The sequence below is a fragment of the Dicentrarchus labrax genome, unplaced genomic scaffold (assembly GCF_905237075.1).
Source record: "Dicentrarchus labrax unplaced genomic scaffold, dlabrax2021, whole genome shotgun sequence".
Taxonomy (NCBI): Eukaryota; Metazoa; Chordata; class Actinopteri; family Moronidae; genus Dicentrarchus; species Dicentrarchus labrax.
The window spans coordinates 24,428,992-24,449,222 of record NW_026136703.1 but is presented as its reverse complement, the minus strand read 5'-3'; the positions used below and the strand labels follow the sequence as shown (position 1 = coordinate 24,449,222).

The 20,231-nt window shown below is 41.8% G+C and overlaps 1 protein-coding gene and 1 long non-coding RNA gene across 2 annotated transcripts in view; both read right to left on the bottom strand.

The window, feature by feature from the left end:
- The window catches only part of LOC127356139 (protein jagged-2), a 56,333-nt gene extending 43,456 nt beyond the window's left edge, over nucleotides 1-12,877 (bottom strand). The window contains exons 1-2 of the mRNA XM_051387665.1: nucleotides 12,523-12,877; nucleotides 11,179-11,502 (exon numbers count right to left, since the gene is read on the bottom strand). Coding sequence (XP_051243625.1) covers nucleotides 11,179-11,502; nucleotides 12,523-12,591 — 393 coding nt within the window. The 5' untranslated portion in view covers nucleotides 12,592-12,877. The remainder of the gene's footprint in view (nucleotides 1-11,178; nucleotides 11,503-12,522) is intronic.
- Nucleotides 12,878-13,397: 520 nt separating this feature from the next.
- LOC127356295 (uncharacterized) lies at nucleotides 13,398-19,921 on the bottom strand. Its single transcript, XR_007881965.1, has 3 exons — nucleotides 19,810-19,921; nucleotides 14,716-14,888; nucleotides 13,398-14,569 (listed from the first exon to the last, which is right to left on the bottom strand). It is a non-coding gene; the product is annotated as an uncharacterized LOC127356295 (long non-coding RNA).
- Nucleotides 19,922-20,231: the final 310 nt, after the last annotated feature.

Here is a 20,231-nt window from a genome sequence, read left to right as displayed (position 1 = left end):
ATCATTACAAACTGAATATCCTTTAAAAAAAAAAAAAAAAAGCAAACTTTACTCATGTCAGCGTCACTGAATCCCAACAATCCCTGTGAAAAAAGATATCAAAGGCTTTTATACAAGAGTTGTCAAAAAGAGGACTGTCTGACAGATTCTGCACGTGTCATACTGGGAATGTGTCCGTGACCAGTTCAAGTGCTTGGCTGAAGTTCCTGATTCGATAACAGGCTGTAAACAGAGTGGAGTGGAAGAAAAGACCAGAGAGGATGAGTGGTGAGAGAGAGAGAAAGAAAGAAAGAAAGAAAGAAAGACAGAAAGAGAGAGAGAGAGAGAGAGAGAGAGAGAGACTCAGACCAACCATGACCGTAAAAGTCCACAGAGACTCACTGAGGAAATTCAGTAGGTTTTCACAACCTGGTTGAGATTGATTTGCAAACTGAGCAACTTTGACATTTCAGGACTGAAAGGACATGGCCGTGTGTTGCTTGGTGGCTGTTGAGTTGTGGACTCGAGTAACATGACTTGACTTACAACATCTTTGGACTCAACCTTACAAAATCGACTTTTGACTTTTAAAAATACTTGATAAAATGGCATTATATTTGGCGAAGAGCATATTATGACTTGTTTTGGACTTGAGACTCAAAGTTCAGGACTTGACTTTGGACTTTCTTCTGGTAAATGTGTATTCAGACATGAAGCAAAGAGACAAAAAGCTGCAGGATGCTAGCTCTTTTCAACAGAAACCTGCTATGAGCCACCAGCATCACAGGTGTAAAGATGCGAAATAGAGACCTTCCTCACCAGAAAAACAACCGCGTGAGTCAACAGCAAGCCACCTCATGCAATCTTTTGAATAATGACTAGAGGCGTCACTGTTTTATTCAAGATTCGTATTTAATATTCAAACTCTAATCATGTGTAATCAAAATGTTAGCTTGCCACAGAACTGAAGCAGCAGATGCAAATGAATGGAACAACATCAAATGTAGAACACAGTTTAGGATTAGCCCTAATATTGACTGTTATGTCCCTGCAAAACTTGTTAGGTAGGAGGTTGTAGTGGATGGTTTGGTGAAGGAATCCAAGGTTTACAAGCCTTTACCTATCAAGAGTGTATGTTGGCTGATTGCTGTCAACCAGGTTGCATTTTAGCCATAAAGGCAGCAGAAAACTCTCATATGATCGTTTTTGGATCAGATATACAGGTTGTTTCACTCCACTGACAAACAAGTCGGTTAATCTTGATGTCCTACAGAGTGAGGAGGTATCAGCTAAGAGGGAACCACAGCACAAAAACAAGTATGGAGAAGAATTAATTTGATGAATATTTAAAAAACTAGATTTCAGATTCTCTAATGTGACAATATGCAGCTTTTCTCCATCTCATAACATATCAAATTAACCAAATCCCTTTAGGATTTTTAAGTGTAGGTCATAAAAAATGATTGGAAGATGACATATTGGGTTCATGAAAAGAGAACTGAAATTTATTAATATTCTTTTAAAATGCTCTAGTTTCTGAAAAGTTCAGAAAGATCATCCGGTGGACGGGACACTCTGAGACACCCAACAGAGGATACAAGAAGACCGTCAGTTGCTGAGACGGACCCTGTATACGACTATTCATCCTCTGCTAACAACTGGATGCAGCTCTAGATTCCGAGCTCTGTGTCGAGCGAGGAGCCAACACCTGAAGCAGGCGTGAATACCAGATTCAGCATGTTGCACTCCAGAGAGCAGCACAAGAGAGGCCTTATGTAAACGCTCTCAAATCCACGCCTGACATTTTGCCCAGCGCAGCTGCCCTCCTCTATCTCTGTTTCTCTCTGTTTCCATCTCCCTCTTCAAGCTCTCCGTTTCCCCCTCCCTCCACTCGTCTTGATAACTCAATATCTGAGCACAAAGGCCGAGGTATAAAGTCATTGTTCCCGCTGAAAGGTGCGGTGACAAAGAGGTTAAGGCAGCCCTCGTTTCCACAGTGCCGGCGGGAAAGTGATATTCACGCCGTGGGAAAACCCCAACCGGCTCCTTCATCATTGATCCACCCGAGCCCAGACGAATGCACGGCTCCTCCTGCACCCAACAGCAGGCACCAATCAAACTCTTTAATGTCAAGACGAGGTGGAAGGAGACAGGGTTTGCTGCATGAAACATAAGCTTGTCCGACTGTTGTTTTAAACCTAAACTCTCCAGTAGGAAGAAACTTTGAGTGGCGAGTCGAGTCGTACGGTTGTCCTGTAGTCAAGCATTTGTAGGCTTCACTTAAGTGTAAACACAAGAGAGAACGAGACACAGACAGATCAGGTCAGAGAAGAAGAAGACGAAGATGTAGTTTATTCATGCAAAACAGTCTCAACTATTCGCTTATTGTGGAGCTTTTTGGCTGTTTTTACAGGAAACATGTAAATATGGGGAAGCAAAGAGCACTCTGTAGGGACTTTAAAGAGCCTCTATCAAGCTTCCCATCAAGTTAAAGGGTCATTCTCGTTCATTTCAACTTCTTTTTGAAGGTTTTATGCCTTTATTAGAAAAGTCGCCATTACAAAGAGGTGATACGACACAAGGAAAGAGAGGGATAGGAAATTATGGGCACATAGGGACAACAAAGGTCCCTGGCCAGGCAAAAAACCAGGGCATTGCGGTTAATGGTTGGGACCTCACACCTCTAGGCCACCAGGGCACCTCCAGTTCATTATTTCTATCAGTTATAGTGACATTGTTCTCATTAAAGTAATTGGTAAGATCAGGAAAGAAGTCAGACATGTCAAGAAACACAAGCAGGTTGTAAAACTCACCAACAGTTTATCCCTCAAAGCACAGGAAGACTGTCGACACATGACTACGGTAAGTACAGCAGGACAAAGTTTAAGTCCGTCTAGACACTGTGATGGATTTTTATGGTTTTGGTAATAATTGTTCACTTTTGTTTCTGTACCAATGTTGCTGTGAATAAAATGTTATTATAACTGATAGAAATCATAAGACTAAACTATGAAAACCGGAGTTGTAATAAACCAGAATTATCCTTTAACTTTCACTTTATTCCATTGCACACATAGAACAATAACATCATTTTAGACACATTGTGGAGCCAGAAGTGTGTGAGAGTGTTACAGGGGTTTCTCCATGAAGTGGGAGGTTGGGTAACTGGGGTTACTAACAGAGATTTAGGCCCCAGATGTGTTGAGAAACCCTACTGAACCTTCACCCAATCCCTCTGGAGAGGACGCTTACATCAGGCTGCACGACATCTATGTTGCAGCAGCGTACAGAAGAACATTGTACTCATTGTCAGAGACAGTTTCCTTCAGATTTGCCTTTCTATAGTGATGAGTCAGGGTGCATTCATACCAAGCAAGGCTGTTTGCAGCGGCTTACTTGAACTCTGGAGCGTTTACTCCTTTAACTCGGTTTATTAGTCCATGAAAAGAATGACAGTCATGTTCAGGTTCATTTCCAGCTACTTCTTCATGTGCTGTTTACTGGGATAAACACCACAGAAGAAATAATACCAAGAAATCGGTCATTCTTAGTACAGTACACTGAAAACACAATCGCTCTCAATGCTTATGCATGATGAGACCCATGACTTCTGACTCCATATAACTTTCATAAGCTGGTTCACAATGTGTGGCTGAATGAGCCAAATACAAAAGTACAGCACTGTGATTACTCTTCCTTCTCTGTTTCGGACCAAAGAAAGCAATCTGTAGGTGTGATCACACCCTCAAAGCTAGCAAAACAAGCTAACAAAACTGGAACACAGGCGCCAAATGATTTCTAACGCACAAAATATGTCTTTTTTTCTAGGATTTTCTCCTGAGAGAGAAAGGGAGAGGTAAACAAGGGATGCCTGAGATAGTCTGAGATCAACAAATATAGCAACAATGGAGGGTTTTGTCATCTATAACCTCCACTTCCCTTTTTTCTATTTCCCATCTTACTCTCCTCTTTCATTCTTTCCTAACCTCTCTCTCTCTCTCTCCTCTCTCTCTCTCTCTCTCTCTCTCTCTCAGTGAGGTCCAGCTGAGCTCCATTAGCCCTGTGAACAACTACTGCGAGTCAAGTGGGAAATTAAGCTCTGCGTGTGTGTGTGTATTTGTGTGCGTGTGTGTGTGTGTGTGTGTGTTTGTGTGTGTGTGTGTGTGTGTGTATGTGTGTGTGTGTGATGCTTTAATCACCATTGCTAACCTCAGTGCTCGCAACGCATGTATTTCATTACCGCTGGCTCGCCTAAACACACGTACAATATGAATATATGCACATAGGTCCCATTTACACCTGGTATTAGCATGTAATCTGTAAGTGGATATGTTATCCTGACGAGGGGAAAAGCGCGTGAATACAAAGTGTAAAGGCACACAGAACGTACCCCGATTGGGATGCTACCAGATCAGCGAAATAATGTCGGATCCCAGCAGGTGTAAAAGACATCTGTAGGGTTTCTTCAGAATAAAATGCACAGAACAAGATGAAAGGTCACCAGGATTTCTGCAGGTTGCAACAGGTTCAATTTAAGACTTTTTGAGACTATTATGAGTGCAATTTAAAACTCCCCCTCACTTTTGGAATGGGAGGGGGAAGCGGGGGAGTTGCAACTACACCGTTAGATGCTACTAAATCCTACACTCTGGACCTTTAAGACCACGTGGACTCCCCACGCCTTCATGCTATCTCAACCAAGCACAGAAAAAAAACCTATATATGACCCCTTCCTCAGCAAAGTGAGAATGAGTATATCGGCCAACCAGCAGCATCACTTCTTTTGAGCTCAACGTACCGAATCTGGACCAGATTCATAATGACACAATGGCAAAACCACAATGTGGACAGTTTCAAGATAACAGGACGCTTATTAATACCAGGTCAACCCCCCCCCCCCACACACACACACACACACAGCAGACTTGGTGAATTCAATGATATACATGATATACATTACTTGTGTCCAATTGGCTGGCAGGTTTCCAGTGAAACTGTATATCAGGACATCTCAAACATAGTGCTAGATTAACCGCAGATCTAAATCAGTGCTCAGTGTAGAATGAACTACAGGTAACCATAGCAACAATACTAATGTTTCAAGCTACATTACCAGTTAAGAGGTCATGACATACAGCAAGTCTGATAATTGAGTCTGTGGCATCTTGATACTATAATGGACAATCCCAACTCAAGGCCAACTAACTTATTTTTTCCATAGTTTTTAACCATATCACATATTCTTCATCATAAGAGGATAAAGACATGCTCGTTCACTAGATGTTATAATTTCCTTCTGTAGCACTTCTTGGACTTGGCTTACAAGTGAAGTTCCAGAAAAGGCTAGTAAGTGGACCTTTAGTTGAGATTGCTTTGTGAAACTATTATTTCCGAAGTCAAGAACTACCAAAACCTGTGCCTGATTACCTTTAAATTGTAAGATTTTATCTGGCTGGGATGAAGACTACTAGTACATATCAGTATCAATATGATGCATACATACTTTTCATGCACACACAAACTTATTATTAAGTTTTAATCTTAAAGTTTGGGGGAAACTTATGGGGAACAGATTTTTGTCCCCATAATGCAACTGTGAGAACAGATGTATATCCTCACAGCGTGATTAATACACACAAAGCTGCCCCTGTAGACACATCAGTCACACATAAAACCAAATCCACCAGCAGCGTCGACAATCGATCAGCCGGACAGACTGAGCAGCTAATCACTCATTTATACGCCTCCGAACCGGGTCAGCTGACATGGAAGCTGTGGCAGCGTGGGAAAGATGAGCAGGCCTCGTCCTGACCGCAGTTAACCGAGCAGAGAGCTTTCAACCGCTTCGCCTGGCCAGCACACACCACGTAACAGAGCCCTGCTGTGGCCATCCTGCAGGCTTTTAGGCTTATTAAAGACACACAGACCAGAGAGGGGACGCAGAGGGAGCAGGGTACATTTTGTGGTCTGAATTTGTTATTTAACAAAGAGAAACGTGTTCCGGGTTAACCTCTCTGGCTTCATGAGACAGAACCTTTGGAGTTTGGTGCCTGCAGAAAAGGAAAACTTTGTCCTCACTGCAGTTCAAAACCTTGCTGGCTGACTCAAACAAGAGCTGCTGCACACAAAGCGAAGTAAACACGATGTTGGCAAGTAATTCATTATGAATACATGCCCAAATGCAATGATGATACATTGTTAAATACAAAACAAACAGGGTTGCACAGAGTGTAAAATGGCTACATTGAGAAGTTATTACAATGTCCACAAATAAGGTTATTTTCAGTTAAATAGTGGATGGTAGCTGATGATTTAATATACTGCAAAACTGTAAGCAAGGCAAAAATAGTTCTTTTGTCTTCTAACATCTTGGGTCAGTGTTGGAAATAAGCATTTTCACCTTCATATGTTATCTTTTGGATTTCTGTTCTTTTTGTCTGTATAAATAAAATCAATCTATCAACAGAAAAGTATGTGTGTCTTTTTTTAATGCAAGCAGAACAGTTGGATGTGCATCCGTCTTAATCTCAGTCCCTGTAACATCACAGCCCTGCAATGTAGCCTGAACCTATAAACTGTGACTTAAACCACACGTCAATTTGTGCTCTCGCTTTGTATGCAATATAGCCCGCTAGCTAATGCTAATTAGCAAGCTGCATGCAGATTTTAGACTCCTGCGAAGAAGCAGATGAATTAGAGCAGATTTCATTAAACTGGGTATCAGGGTTTTACTTCATAGTTCTTAACAGCTTTGCAAGCATTTTTTTTTACCTTTGTTACACAACTCTTTTGCACATGTAAGCATAAAGAGTGTGACATTTCAGTCTTTCTACATTTTGCAGGATCATCTCCACACCTCAATTACACCACAGCATCTCTCTCAGCTTCCTGAACACACCCCCAACCTCACAGGGACGCTGGAAGATGATAAATGCATGACATTAACAGTTTTAGCATTAATTTAAAAGGCAGGGATAATTTTATAGCCCTTTGTATCGTTATTAACAACATTTTACACAAATCTTGTAACTATTTAGTGGATAAAACGGATACAAAGCAAGGCTTTCCTGCCAAAAATACTAGTGTACACATATAAATCCAAGTGAAAAAGCTTTGAACATTTTAATGGACTAATGGTTTTTCATTCTGCCAGATTTTAGCACCCATGCAACCACACCAATCCTACACCGCCATCGTCACACCCTCCTCCTCTTTTCCCAAAACTAATCAGCTATGAAAGCATCCCCAAACTGAGAAGAGCTCCTGATGGAAGAGCAGCTGAGCGTGCCAGAGACGCACTCGGCAAATGAGCCAAACGAGCCAAACAAGCCAACCACCGGCAGTGACGGCATTGAGGAAAACAACCGAAGAAGACGACGACGAGGACTCGCCGTCATCCAACATTGCACTTTGTGATTGCTCACTGATACTCCTCCGAGCGAGGTGATCTTATGCTCGCTGTAATCATAGCCTGTTTTCCTAATGCTATTTCACTAAAACATTTATTCTAGGAGAGGGAGGTTTCTAAACAACAGCTGTTCCACCTCTGTCCTCTCAGATCTGCCAGGCTGAGGGGGGAGAGCGGGGGCAGAGGGGAGGGTTAAAAAAAAAAAAAAAAACGGGCCATGAAACTGAAGGAGTACGCACCCTTGATCCTTGATTTACTCACAGAGGGGTGAGGGGAGGACAGCAGCTCTAAAAATACCCCATAAGGAGAGAGGGAGAGAGAGGGAGATGGGGCGATGTGAGGGGAGGTTTGGGTGAGAGGGGGGCAGCAGAGAAGGAAGAGGAGAAGAAGTAAATGCTTGTTTTTGCTCGACTCACAACTGTAAAAAAAAAAAAAAAAAGCAACATTTTAAGATTCGGCATCCTAAAAATATACCTCCCTCGTGACCGAAAACTCACAAGGAAGCTGCGAGGAGGGTTTTTTTTTTTAAGGGGGTGGGGTGAGGGTGGGGGGCTGCTTCCTCTCTCTTCCCCATCATGCCTCCCATCCTCCCCCCTCCGTCCCTTTCATGAAAAAAAGATGTCACTAAAGACCCAAACAGCCGGAGGGGTTAACATGAAGGGGAAATGATCGGCAAAGCAGAGGGCAGAACAATGTCCTTCTTCTTTTTTTATTTTTTTTCAGCGGCTAATTCATGTCAGGACCAGTGGCCCAGATACTGGGGCTGACCGAAGGAGTCCACTATAGCAGCACCAGAGGCTACAGGCCACGGCCTCGCACAAACACACTCAGTTAGCGACTGTCAGCGCTGTCTGTCGGCCAGCAGCACGCCACAGTGCGAACTACAGTCTGAGGCAGACGAGGAGACGGAGAGACAAAGTGAAGCTCTCCAAAGATGACTCGTTCATTATTAATTAAACAAAGTGCAAAAAGAGTATTGTTCTGATGTTGACATAATTATCGGTTCCAATGTTATTTTCACACAGAGTAATTTTATGTTGACTTGTTCGATAGACTCTCATTCTCCATGACAAAATGACGCCATATTTGCAAAAATTCAAGCTAAAGATCTCCATATTAAACCTATATATACAGAAAGGTGGATACTCCCCCTGAACAGTGTGCACCAAGGCCCTGAGCTAAACTGCAATCTGCACATTGAACAACATCCTGGAGACACTTGAGGACGAACTGAAGAGCAATCCCACTTCCAGGATCGACAGGCACGCATTAGATACAGTAGATACAACAATGGTACAACTGCAATATGATTACTCAATTCAACTGACTAACTAAAGGGGCTGTGTATTGGCAAAAGCAGATACTAGTGATGGACAATCATGGCAACAGATAAATTAATTGACCCAAAGGCCCTCAGCAGGTGTTCTTTAATGCAGTGGTGTTGGTCTTCAGTGCACAGCTCACCCCACAGATATTATACGTACAACTAGAGCTGCAACAATAAATCAATTAGTTGTCAGCTATTACACCACCACCAACTGTTTTGATAATCAATTATTCATTTTTTTGTCCAAATTCTCTGATTTCAACTTCTCAAATGTGAGTATTTTCTGGTTTCTTTGGTCGTCTGTGACAGCAAACTGAATATCTTTGGGTTGTGGAGAAAATAAGACATCTGAGGTTGTACCCAGGGTTTTTTCCCCATTTTCTGGATCAAACGACTAATCAATGAATCATGAAAAAGATCATTAGTTGCAACCCTTTAAACAAGCAGTTCAAACAACCAGTGAAAACTTTATGAGTTTGTCTGGAGTAGATTAAAAAACATTAAGTGTGATGACATTTTTAAAATGCTTTGACCTTGACAGCCTCATCAAAAGGAGCTGCTGAACACTGATACCCTCCTTCCTTTGTGCCCCCCTCACATCCACACACACACACACACACGCAGACACACACACACTCCTGCACCCCCTCCCAGGCGGATAGTGGAAAATACTGACCCCACACACGCCGAGTGAGACAATGACCCAATAACGGATAGAGCGTGAACCTGAGAGGCGGCGAGGTAAAGGCATCCCCCGGCCCAGATTGACCGGGGATCTTCACTTGTTTGAGTAGTTGGTGACACTGATATCCACCGCCTGTGTCACACACAACTTAGTGGTAACCGTATCCGCCCGCAGGGCCCCAACTTACTACTTCCATCTTCCCCTCCGCTGACAGCTGACCATGGGGAGTGATGAATGGAGAGGTCACGGAGCCAGCCGAACACACAAAGCACCCGATATGTACGATATGTATGAATCTGACATGAGCACACAGACAGGGTTTCTGCTTTTTCACAGCAAGTATGTCTGGAATGAGCTGAATGAATGAACGTGTTTTATATCCATATGTTCACTGATTCCCAACACTGGGGGTTTTCTAAATCCTTAAATTGGAGAAGCTAGAACCAGGGGTTTTGGGGTAAAGTGCATGCAGTGAGATTATTTTAGTATGTTTCCAATAAAAATGAACTTAATTCAAGATATTTTCTCCAAAAATGAGTGTCTGTATCTGGAAACAACAACACATTTAGATCGACTGCTGCAGGGCAATCAAGAAAAATGAGAAAAGGGTAAAAAATCCTTTAAGCAAGCTTCTTCAATCTCAAAATACTTTAAAATCTCACTTTTACAACTCAATAAAAGTTTAAAATTGCTTGGTAAGATGGAAGTTCTCGCAATGGGACTGATTTAAGTAAATTAAACTACTTTTCTATTGATTGATTAGTTGGTTAAAGCACTATCACTTCAGCACAAGCCAATATTCTCATGATCAATTTCTACTTCCATTATGTCCATCACTCTTTCATGACTCATGATGACTGAGGGCTCTTATTTTGACAGCTCACTCAGCTGTTGTGGGAATCAAACCTGTGGCGTTTCCTCCACAGGACGTCACTCTCGCCATTAAAGCTCCCTGATACAGATCTCTGAGTGTAACAGCGGCTCCTTTAGCCCAACAGAAGCTTTCATAAAGCTCTGATTGCCAGCGCCGTTCCTGTTTCCCACGCTGGCTCTCCAAATAAGGCGCGGGAGCAGGTTTTGATTGGCTCCTCCGCTCTGTTTAGATTAGATAATAAGTTACCTGCCACTTCTTAATCAACACTGGCTTGGAAATCCTTATTTTCCACCCTTCAAACACTGCGCCCCCCTCTCCACACACTGTAACTGAAGCCACACAAACAGCGGCTCGTTTGGTAACTCATCAAACCGAGACACAACCGCACCGCCGCTGTGCGTAAAAGGCATGCGTCATGCGCGCTCGGGGTTCTCGCTCCATCAGAAACACGCACACATTGAGTGAAAAAAGCTCCAATAGAGGAATGTGTGGTCCCTAAAGAGATGTTTGGTGATGTTGAGACGCTAAAAGTTCACAGAGGGAAGAATGAGCGGCACGCAGACTCTCAGACAGCAACGAGAGACGCTGCAGAAAACGGTGCCAAAATGTGCCAAATTACACTTTGTACAAGCTGGAATGACTGATTATGTTTGCTTCATGATTCACCACCAAAACATCCAGACTCCCTTTTATAATTCTACATTTTTGGACACAAGCTCGTGTTTTATTATCTTTGGTCACAGCCTGAGTTCTGATGATACATCCAGGTGAATATTTTGAAACTTTTACGCAAACTTTCCTCAGAAATCCAACTTTTAACAACAGCAAGCCATGGAATTTCTACGTATTTTTATACAAAACTGTCAAGTCTCGACCTACACAAAGCGACACCGGGATCCACTTACCGGCCACGCGAACTGGAAGGGAATGATGACCTTCCCGGCATCGTTGTTCCGGTTCTGTCCGGTTTTCTGGCCGCCCTTGAACTGAAAAGTATTTCCACCGATAACTTTAGTAGTTTCCGAGCCGTAGGTGCACGATCCAGTGGTCATGACCTCCGCTTGGTATTCCTTTAAACACACTTTGAAGTAGGTGTCGCACTCGTCCGCGCCGCAGTGGCCCTCCGCCGCGCTCTTCTCTGCGTCGCAGCAGTCGCCGTTCTGGAGCTGACCTTTGGGGTTTTCCACCGAAATCAACTGCAGCTCGAAGTAACCCGTGGACTGAGACACCTGAGGGGAGCATGAGAGGGTGGAAAGGGTTGAAAAGGGTCTGCAAGAGGTGGTAATATTGTCAATCTTTCAACCTTTAAAAGGTCATTAAGATCTCAGTTTTATCCAAAGGCGATTAAACTCGTGTCTGTCAGTGTCTAATGCAGGTTATTAAAGTGTTTAAATGGTTATGTGTCAAATGGCAACAACGACCTGCTCAAGAAAACGTCACTTTATTCATCGAAAGTAAATTTAAATATTACATTTCTGTTGGAATCAGGTGAAGATTTGCACAGATTTGAGGAGAAAGCAACAACCTGCGCGTATTTTCTGCACTACACTCACTCTGCAGCAACACTTCTGTACATTTTGGCACAGCTGAACTTCAGGGCTGGATAACGCGACCTAGCACTCCAATTTGGCTCACTCTGCAGACTGCAGCCGATCACTACAAGAAGTCCACCTTAACAAGACCTGCAGATGAGTCCGAATCAGGGTTTTCCTCCAAAAAACGTGGAAACATCGTTCAAAGAGCTGAAATACTTAAGATTTGGTTGCAGTCTGACTCCTGGGACTTGTTCTAGGTTAGAAATGTCCAAATAGGTGAAGTTGCAAACATGTGAAGCTATTCCAACCAAACTATTTTGCTCAAAAGCCTAAAACACCAATTAACGCACTCAGACCTGGAGCAGAGCCTCCGGTGCTCGAACTGTTTGGTTAAAGACAAACTTAAAACAGAACTTTCAGCTTTATATCACTAAGAGGCAGCTGATTAAAGCATTATCACACAAACACACAGCCCATGAAACAGCAGATGTTTTTTTTAAAAGAAGCCTGTAAACTTAATTTATCTCCGAGAAGGAAGCGCACATTTAGAAATTCCGACATCACATGATTCAACAGTCGAGAAGGCAATTCAATTAAGGCTGGAATTTAACCCCCTCCAAAAAAAGAAGAAGCAAACTTCCAGTGTGATTGATCAGTTGGAGCAGCTTTACAAACACGCTCTCCGTTTGCAGATGAGCAGAATAAAGTTCTCACCTCAGCGCACAGCGTCAGGAGAAGACACACTAGTGAGAAGCGGTGCACTTTCCCTAGATTATTCCACATGTCTCCGGCTGCTCAGTGTTGGTTACCATTAGGGAAATAAAAACATGTATGTCTCAGTCAGTCAAAATAATGATGAAGAATAAGAAAGCAGTATCCGCCTCCTCCTGGTGTCCGAGGCATGCACGGCGCTGGCTGCTCCCCGGGATGCCTGCGGCTCTGGAGGAGGAAAGGCGCACCGCTGCTGCTGCTGCTGCTGCTGCTGTTTGGTCCACGGACGCACAACAAGACGCGCGAACTCCACTTCCCTCCGCCGCTCGACGCACTATACAGCAGAGAAGGGGAGCTGCGGTGCGTCTCTGTTGCCCAAAGCCGGAGTCGGGCGCGCCCCCCCGATGATTGGCAGCCGCGTGGGGCAATCAGAGGCTGCCTGGGTGGACCGTTTGTCAGCTGAGAGCCAATCAGAGAGAGGGGTGGGAGGAGGAGTGAGGGGAGGACCGCTGATGGATTTATTATGGAACTTTTCTCACACAGAAGCTTGGATTTGGATTTTGTAAAAAATACTAACCTCTTAAAATGGAATTTTATTGTGACTGTGTGTCTCTCTACATTGAAATAAAACGTTTTTACTCAATAATCCGAATCAAAATATGTTTCAGTTGCAAGTTTCATGCAGAATTGTAATTTATGAGATGAATGTAAACACAATAGAACAAAACCGCAGTTTGCGCCGTAAATCTAAGTCATAAATAATGAGTGAGAGCATGCAGAGTGCAGGACATGGTGCGTTCAGGACACCTGAGCTGCTCCCCACTGACCTGCAGGCAGAGGAAACACGGCTGTTAGCGCCCTCTACTGACCGCCCAGCAGCAGCCACATACACCGCAGGGGTTAAAGGAATGTGATCAGAGGGGGAAGTACACTGAGATAACAAATACTGTATTATTATTTTAACTTTTCATCCCACTTTATCTATCTATCCATCTGTCTATCCATCTATCCATCCATCCATCCATCTATCCATCTGTTCCACTAATACTGTACTTTTATTGAAATAAAATACACATGGACTTTACTGGGTTTGGAGTATTTGTCCACAGGTTTGGGGAGTAACAGATTACATAATCAGGATGCAAAAAAAATGTAATTCATTACAGTTACAGAAAAAAGTAACTGAAACTAATCAAGTTATGTTATTTTAATATTGTGATACTTTGATTATATTACTGACTACAGTTTTTTCCAGGTAATTAGTAATTATATCAGATTACACTTTTAAAGTAACTCTCCCAACCCCAAAACCTTTGATTTTAATCATTGTCAATCTGAATTTTGGGGAGAGGGGACACAATTACCAAACAGAAAAGTAATATCACTAGCAGTGTAACTAATTACTGTTGGCAGGGAGTAATTAGTAAAGTAATAATATAATATAATTTACACAATACAATAATAAATGACATTTTTCACTGGACACAAGTTAAGAACATCTGAACAACGACTGTGAAATATTTAAAAAGCAATAATGTGAATACTTTCTGTTTATTGTTGTTATTTATGCTTTTACACTCAGACCTTTACGGCATCTAACCACAACAGAAATCCTGTGACTTTATTGTGTTATCCTTGATGTTTTAACTGTGCATGTACACTGAGGCTGTAACTGGCGAGCTCACAGCGTGTTCCATGTAAGAGGTTTTTAATGAGTACAGAGAGTACAAGCAGCTAACGATGTTCTCATGTTGATTTGAAGAGCTCATCAGTTTAATTATGATAACCTGCATTATGAGCCGTTAAACCAGCAGGTAAAAGAACAAAAGAAATATTCAAAATACATAAATGCATGTTGCAGTGTTCTTCAGGTATTGTTTTTGCAATGGAATTGTGGGAGAAATTGCAAAAGTAGTTGTATTTTTTCTGTATAATTCAGGTGTTTCAGGTATCTTGAGGTCAGACGTCAAGGGATCCCTTTGAAAATGGCAATGCCAGTTTTTACATCGCCAACTTTGGAGCGTTATTTAGCCACCTTCCTGCTAACATCCTAAACAAAACACAAATGTGTAGAAACATTTTAATTCAACATAAATGTAGTGGAGAGGTTTGAGTCAATAGAGTGTTTGTATGTAAAAGTGTCTCATGTTACTGTTATTGAATGTGCATGGAGTAAGTACGACTGTAAATACGTACCACGGCAACGTGATCGGAGTGGTCCGTTGCGGGCCCCGGACTGCGGCGGGCCCCTATGCAATTGCATCACCTGTATATCCTTTAGATGTGGATCCTGGAGGACGTTGAGCAACTTCAGGTGTTGCCAGATGGGTAGAACCTGAGCCACACAACTTCCTCTCAACCGTGGAGATCTGAAAGTGATACAATAAGTGAAATATATTAAAATCAGGGAGTGATTTTATTAAAAGATAAAGGTCAGAGTTATTCATGGAGCTTGGGTTTGAAAAAACAAGGTTTTCATCAGAATCAGAATCTGCCTGACAGATGAGCAACTTTTTAATAACCGTCGCCAGAACTTTAATCACTGCTGACTAGCCCGAACTCTGCCTTGTTTATTAAGTTGTATTTTTGGAATTGGTACCATATGGCAAATCAAATCAAACTGAAATTAAAAGGGAGTTGGAAGACACCTGCGAGTCGCTCTGCACAAAGGTGCTCTGTCCGCACAGAGCCTGGAGCCTTTCTTTTATTTACACTCTTAATGTGGGAAAACACATAACAATGTCAAAATCCCAAAGAAGTCAGCCATTGTTTTTCTTCTAAGGAATTACGTTCAATTGGCAAGTTTCTGCAAAATATAATCCAAATTTGAGGTCATCTCTGAAAACAATTACATCCGCTGTGGTCGGCTTCAGATTACCCTCACAGTGGAGTCCAACGGAGAAAATATTTCACAGCAAATTCAACATATTAACCTGTCTGCAGCTCCCTGATGGCCGCGGGTTTTAAGATGACTAATCGCAACATTCCCATCTTGCTCCTCTCATTTCCTGTCATCTTTCTCTGTCTCCTGCCTCTAATAAAGGCACAAAATACACCCAAAAAAGACTTTCTGTCTCATGCTGCAGTTTAATGCACTTCTGCTCTCTTTGTTGGTTTGCTTGGTATGTTCCTAACACACATTTTATATAAAATATTCCTAAATACACAACTTCTGTTCATTGCTACTACTATTAGCTGTTTAACCGTTGCTACATACAATGCATTCACTCAAAAGTTTGTATTTAGCCATATTATGGCAAGATTATGATGGTATGGAAAGCACTTCATACAGGTGGACGACAACAAAGTGATTTCTCCTGCAGGACTGATTCAACAAGTTTCTATGGACTTTTTTGTCTATGGACTACTCTGTTTCACTGGTGACATCATATTAATGGACAAGTATATAGGTTTTAGTGGTCTTTAGCGGTGAGATTGCAACCCACTGAATACTACTCGCCTTCCACGCGGGTAGAACTAGTTTTAGCACGCCAACATTAGCAATGATATCGAAGTTGACATTCCTACAGCCATTGTGCATGGCTGACATAGCGCTGAATGTTCAAATAAGTTATTAATCCGAAATGTTTTGCAGTATCAGTCTTCCTGAGTTGTGTTTTTCAGGATTTATTTTGGCCTTTTTTCATGTTTCAGACCATTTCAATTTCAAGCCTCCTTACAGGCATGAATCCCCTGTCAGTGTGTTACTTCCAGCACGCAGAGAAGATTTCCTGTTGCTTACATATTCGACACACCAGGCTTTCATTTGGGCAAACGGCGGCGAACCTGCACCGTCTCAGATGGCGGGCAGGGGAGGGGGGGTCAGGTCTAATGAGACAGCTGTTTCAGTACTGATCTTCCTGCTTCAGCTCGTGTGGACAGTAGATCGGTTCTGCAGGGCTGGTTGGTCAGCGGCTGCAGGACGGAGTCAGACAGGTGGCCTCTGACACCCTGCAGCAGATGTTTCCTCCCAGGGAAGCAGGTGCAAACACACACACACACACACACACACACACAGACACAAACGTCTTGTGTTCTCTCTTTACGACGGCTCTTATCAGCAGTGATAAGGAGTAAGGGAAACGCCACTCAGACAGATAAACTGGAGAAGTAATGAGGTTAATTAGCGGCATAAAACTTTTTGGACTGACTGCAGCAGAGAATCAATGGTCACTCCTCAGTGTAACAGTTCAGTTAGACCAACCTGCATATGATTTGTATGAAGGCGGTTCTAACTTTATGAGTACTGCACAATTTATTCACAGAAGGTTCAGTTACTTTTGCAGAGCAAATATCAGCTTTGGAGACTTAAAATCTATATTTGATATAAGATGATCTGATAAAATAACAATAATATCATTTTTTCTTCCCTTTCGTTTCATTTGTTTGTTCCTTAAACGTACGCTAATTAAATGTTCTGCCACTAGAGGGTCTATCACATCAAAGCAATAACAAAACAGTAGTTTGGTGACGTTGGGACAGTCTGTACATTAGATGGGCCGACACAATCGCTAAAGTGCGCTTTGGTAAACAACCAGTACCTGCACGTCGTTCTAATGGAATAACTGGTAGATGGTTCCCTCTCACTGGCGATATATATTCTAGCCAGCTAATTTATTTCCCATTTAATGTAGTTTACACCATTTTACCAGTGCTTACAGAGATTGGTGTAAGCAAACGTTTTGCTATACATGAAAGTTTGCTTTTACACGAATCTGACATTCCGCCATCTAGCGGTGCCGTCGCCATTACTGCAGTGGCAGTGACTCTGACTGCAGCATGGGTAGTTGGACTGATGATGTTAGGCAGTGGCCCCCAGCGACTAATAAAGGTACCTTATATGGATGGAGAGCTCAGCTTTATTCAGATTTGACATATTAAAGAGATGTTTTTTTACGATAATGTTTGACCATCTGCTGCATTTCAAGTGATGTACTGTGTAAAATACTGTACTAACTTGCATATATTAAAAGTTTCATTTTATAGTCACAGACTAGTTATATTAGTAAAAAAAATTCTCTTGGCATGCAAACACTTTCAGTTTCTTTCTGATGTCCTAGATGTCTTTATAAAAAGTGACGTTATAGAAAGTAAAGGGAAAAATATGAAGTTGTACACTTCCTAGGACAGCACGCATTCAAAACAGATGCATACTGTAGGGAGACACAGTTTCAGTCTTAAACAAAATCAGTGCTTTGGCCCAAACTGTCTTTGGAAAAGGATTATCACACTGTGACCTACAGCGCATGTTGACTTCTGTTTTAGAGATGGAAAGTAAAAAAAAAAACCCCTGTTTTCATGTTGGGCAGCTGAATGTCTGAAGGATTAAGAAATGCAGCAGGAGATAAAGTCCCATCTCACATTGCTGGGGCCTCTAATGCGGAACAAAGACTAAACAAGCTACCTGCTGAAGTCTACACATACTGATCTGATACGTCCTGCAGTGCAGATATGATGCTGCTGTTTACGAGCACTACAGCACATTAAATAACACTCCGGTTGTCATCCACAAGTGTTTCCCTTAAAAGATATGACATTTTGTAGAACATTGTTATAATAATAATAATTATAAGGTTATTCATAAAAATAAAAATGAATTCAGACTATAAATGTGTCCACAGAGCTCAAATTTAGGCTTCTGTTTTGCAGTTGTTCGTCATTAACCCATAGCATTGCCCCTATATACAGTTACACAGTTATATTTACTGCATTGATTTATGCGGGGATGTCTTCCATTGCGTGTATGTCCTGCACTACTTTACAAGCTCAGGTCTGCCTCTGCACCGATCCCACTGATACAAATTCCTGCACATTAATCACACCTGTGATTAAAGTAATTGTGCCTCTGATGACTGCATTTTACTGAGTGGACATGAAATATTCAGACTTATCCCTCTGTCATTGTTAGAAGTCCTGAGTCAGCCCTACAGGTGAGTACAGCGTGTGCCTACCTGCACAGGAGGAGTCACTCGTTTTTTACTCCCTTTCACTTGTTATTGCTCAATTCTGCTTGATCTGATCATTTCACTTGCATTCCTTTCCTGTTCCCAAACTGCAAACACATTTCCTTATGCAATAATTAGTGAATCAATAGGTTTGTCTACAGCAAACACATATTTGCATTTTGAAGAACAACAACTTTTAGTGGACACACTTTGCATCAAACTCTGTGAATTAAGGATTTATTTCAGCCAAAATAGTTTAAAGTGATAGTTGTTACAGTGGAAAGACTAACAAAAGTTTTATTTTGCTTCTGTCTGGTTAAACAGAACACCTGTATCTGTAGGGATCCTTTCCATAATGCTGTCAGACACTGAGAATAACAGTCTGAGCCTGTCAGTGGCAGAAACAATGTTGGCTTACATTGCAGATCTGTTCACAAATATAATTCAACATTGGACAGACTAACAAAGATGGTTTTATTTTGTGTCCGTCCCATTGTTTTGGTCTGAGATGCTGATGCTCTAGTCTCACACCATATAACCTTTAATAATAAAATAATAGTTGTAGCCATATAAATTCTCTTCCATTATGATCACGAACACAAAACAATAATGGTGGTTTTACTTTGTGTTCTATATTGCTATATGCGTTACATATTAAATAAAATTAATTTAATACAAATATTTCTGTCTGAACCTTTTATTTAGGTGTAAGGAATAGTTATATAAAAAGTAAAATGTGCATTATAATAAGGGCAGAAATTATATATGCTTAACTAATGTCTGACTCATGATGGATTCATGCAGGATGTCAGGAGTTCCCGTTGCTCACCATTAACAAATTATCACTGACTTTATGTGATTAGTTCATCAGTTAAGTAATGTTAATTCCCAGTTACCTCATACATTTATTGATATGCTTCATATTTCTTTCTGCTTTCAGAGGCTGAGCAAACACATGGGTCTGAAATAAAGTTTATATAACTGGATTTCAGCTAATTTGGTCTTTTTTTTTTATTTCTGGAACAAAAACAAAAGTCTAAGGAACTCGAAGTTGTTTAATATCTGACAGAAAATAGTGAAAAAAACCCGACTGCGGATGTGTGTAAGACCTAGCCATAAAAAAATAAAGCCCCTTTTTTGATCCTCTGCACACAAGAAGAGACAAGAGCGTCTTTGACTTCCCTTTGTTGTGCTATAAATCTCTTCCACTTCCTCAAGCGTATCTGCTAATATTACAGAATCTAACACAAACATACAGCTCAGATTCTGAAAGCTCTGCTGATGACTCACTCATAGCAGCAAAACCCATATCACCTTCTCAGACCGGGTATCAGAGGGTTCTGACCTCTTTCTCTTTCTTCTCGGGAGCTTCTGTTTTTCAAGGGTCTCGTTGAAAATCAAAGACTAATGTGTTTTCAGGAAGGCATGTGGCCAAAAACACAATCGCTTTCACCTTCACCCACAGCTCCTGCACACAATGTTGAGTGCAACGGCACACAAACAGGCCGAGGGTTGCGAGAGCTGCCATAGAAACGTTTACAAGTCCCGTCCTGAAGAATGCAAACAGAACTGAGTGGAGTTCTTATCTGACAAAAGAGTAAACTTTAGACAGTCTTGTTGCGGCTTGCCTGTGTGGTCTCTCCACTACAATATGGCGCACTGGAGGATCATTTTCTCGTGATGGATGATTGTCTCAGCTTTGCAACCCTTGTATAACCCAGCAACTTGAATAAAAATGCATTCTTGTTTACAGGAACAGTTCGGGAG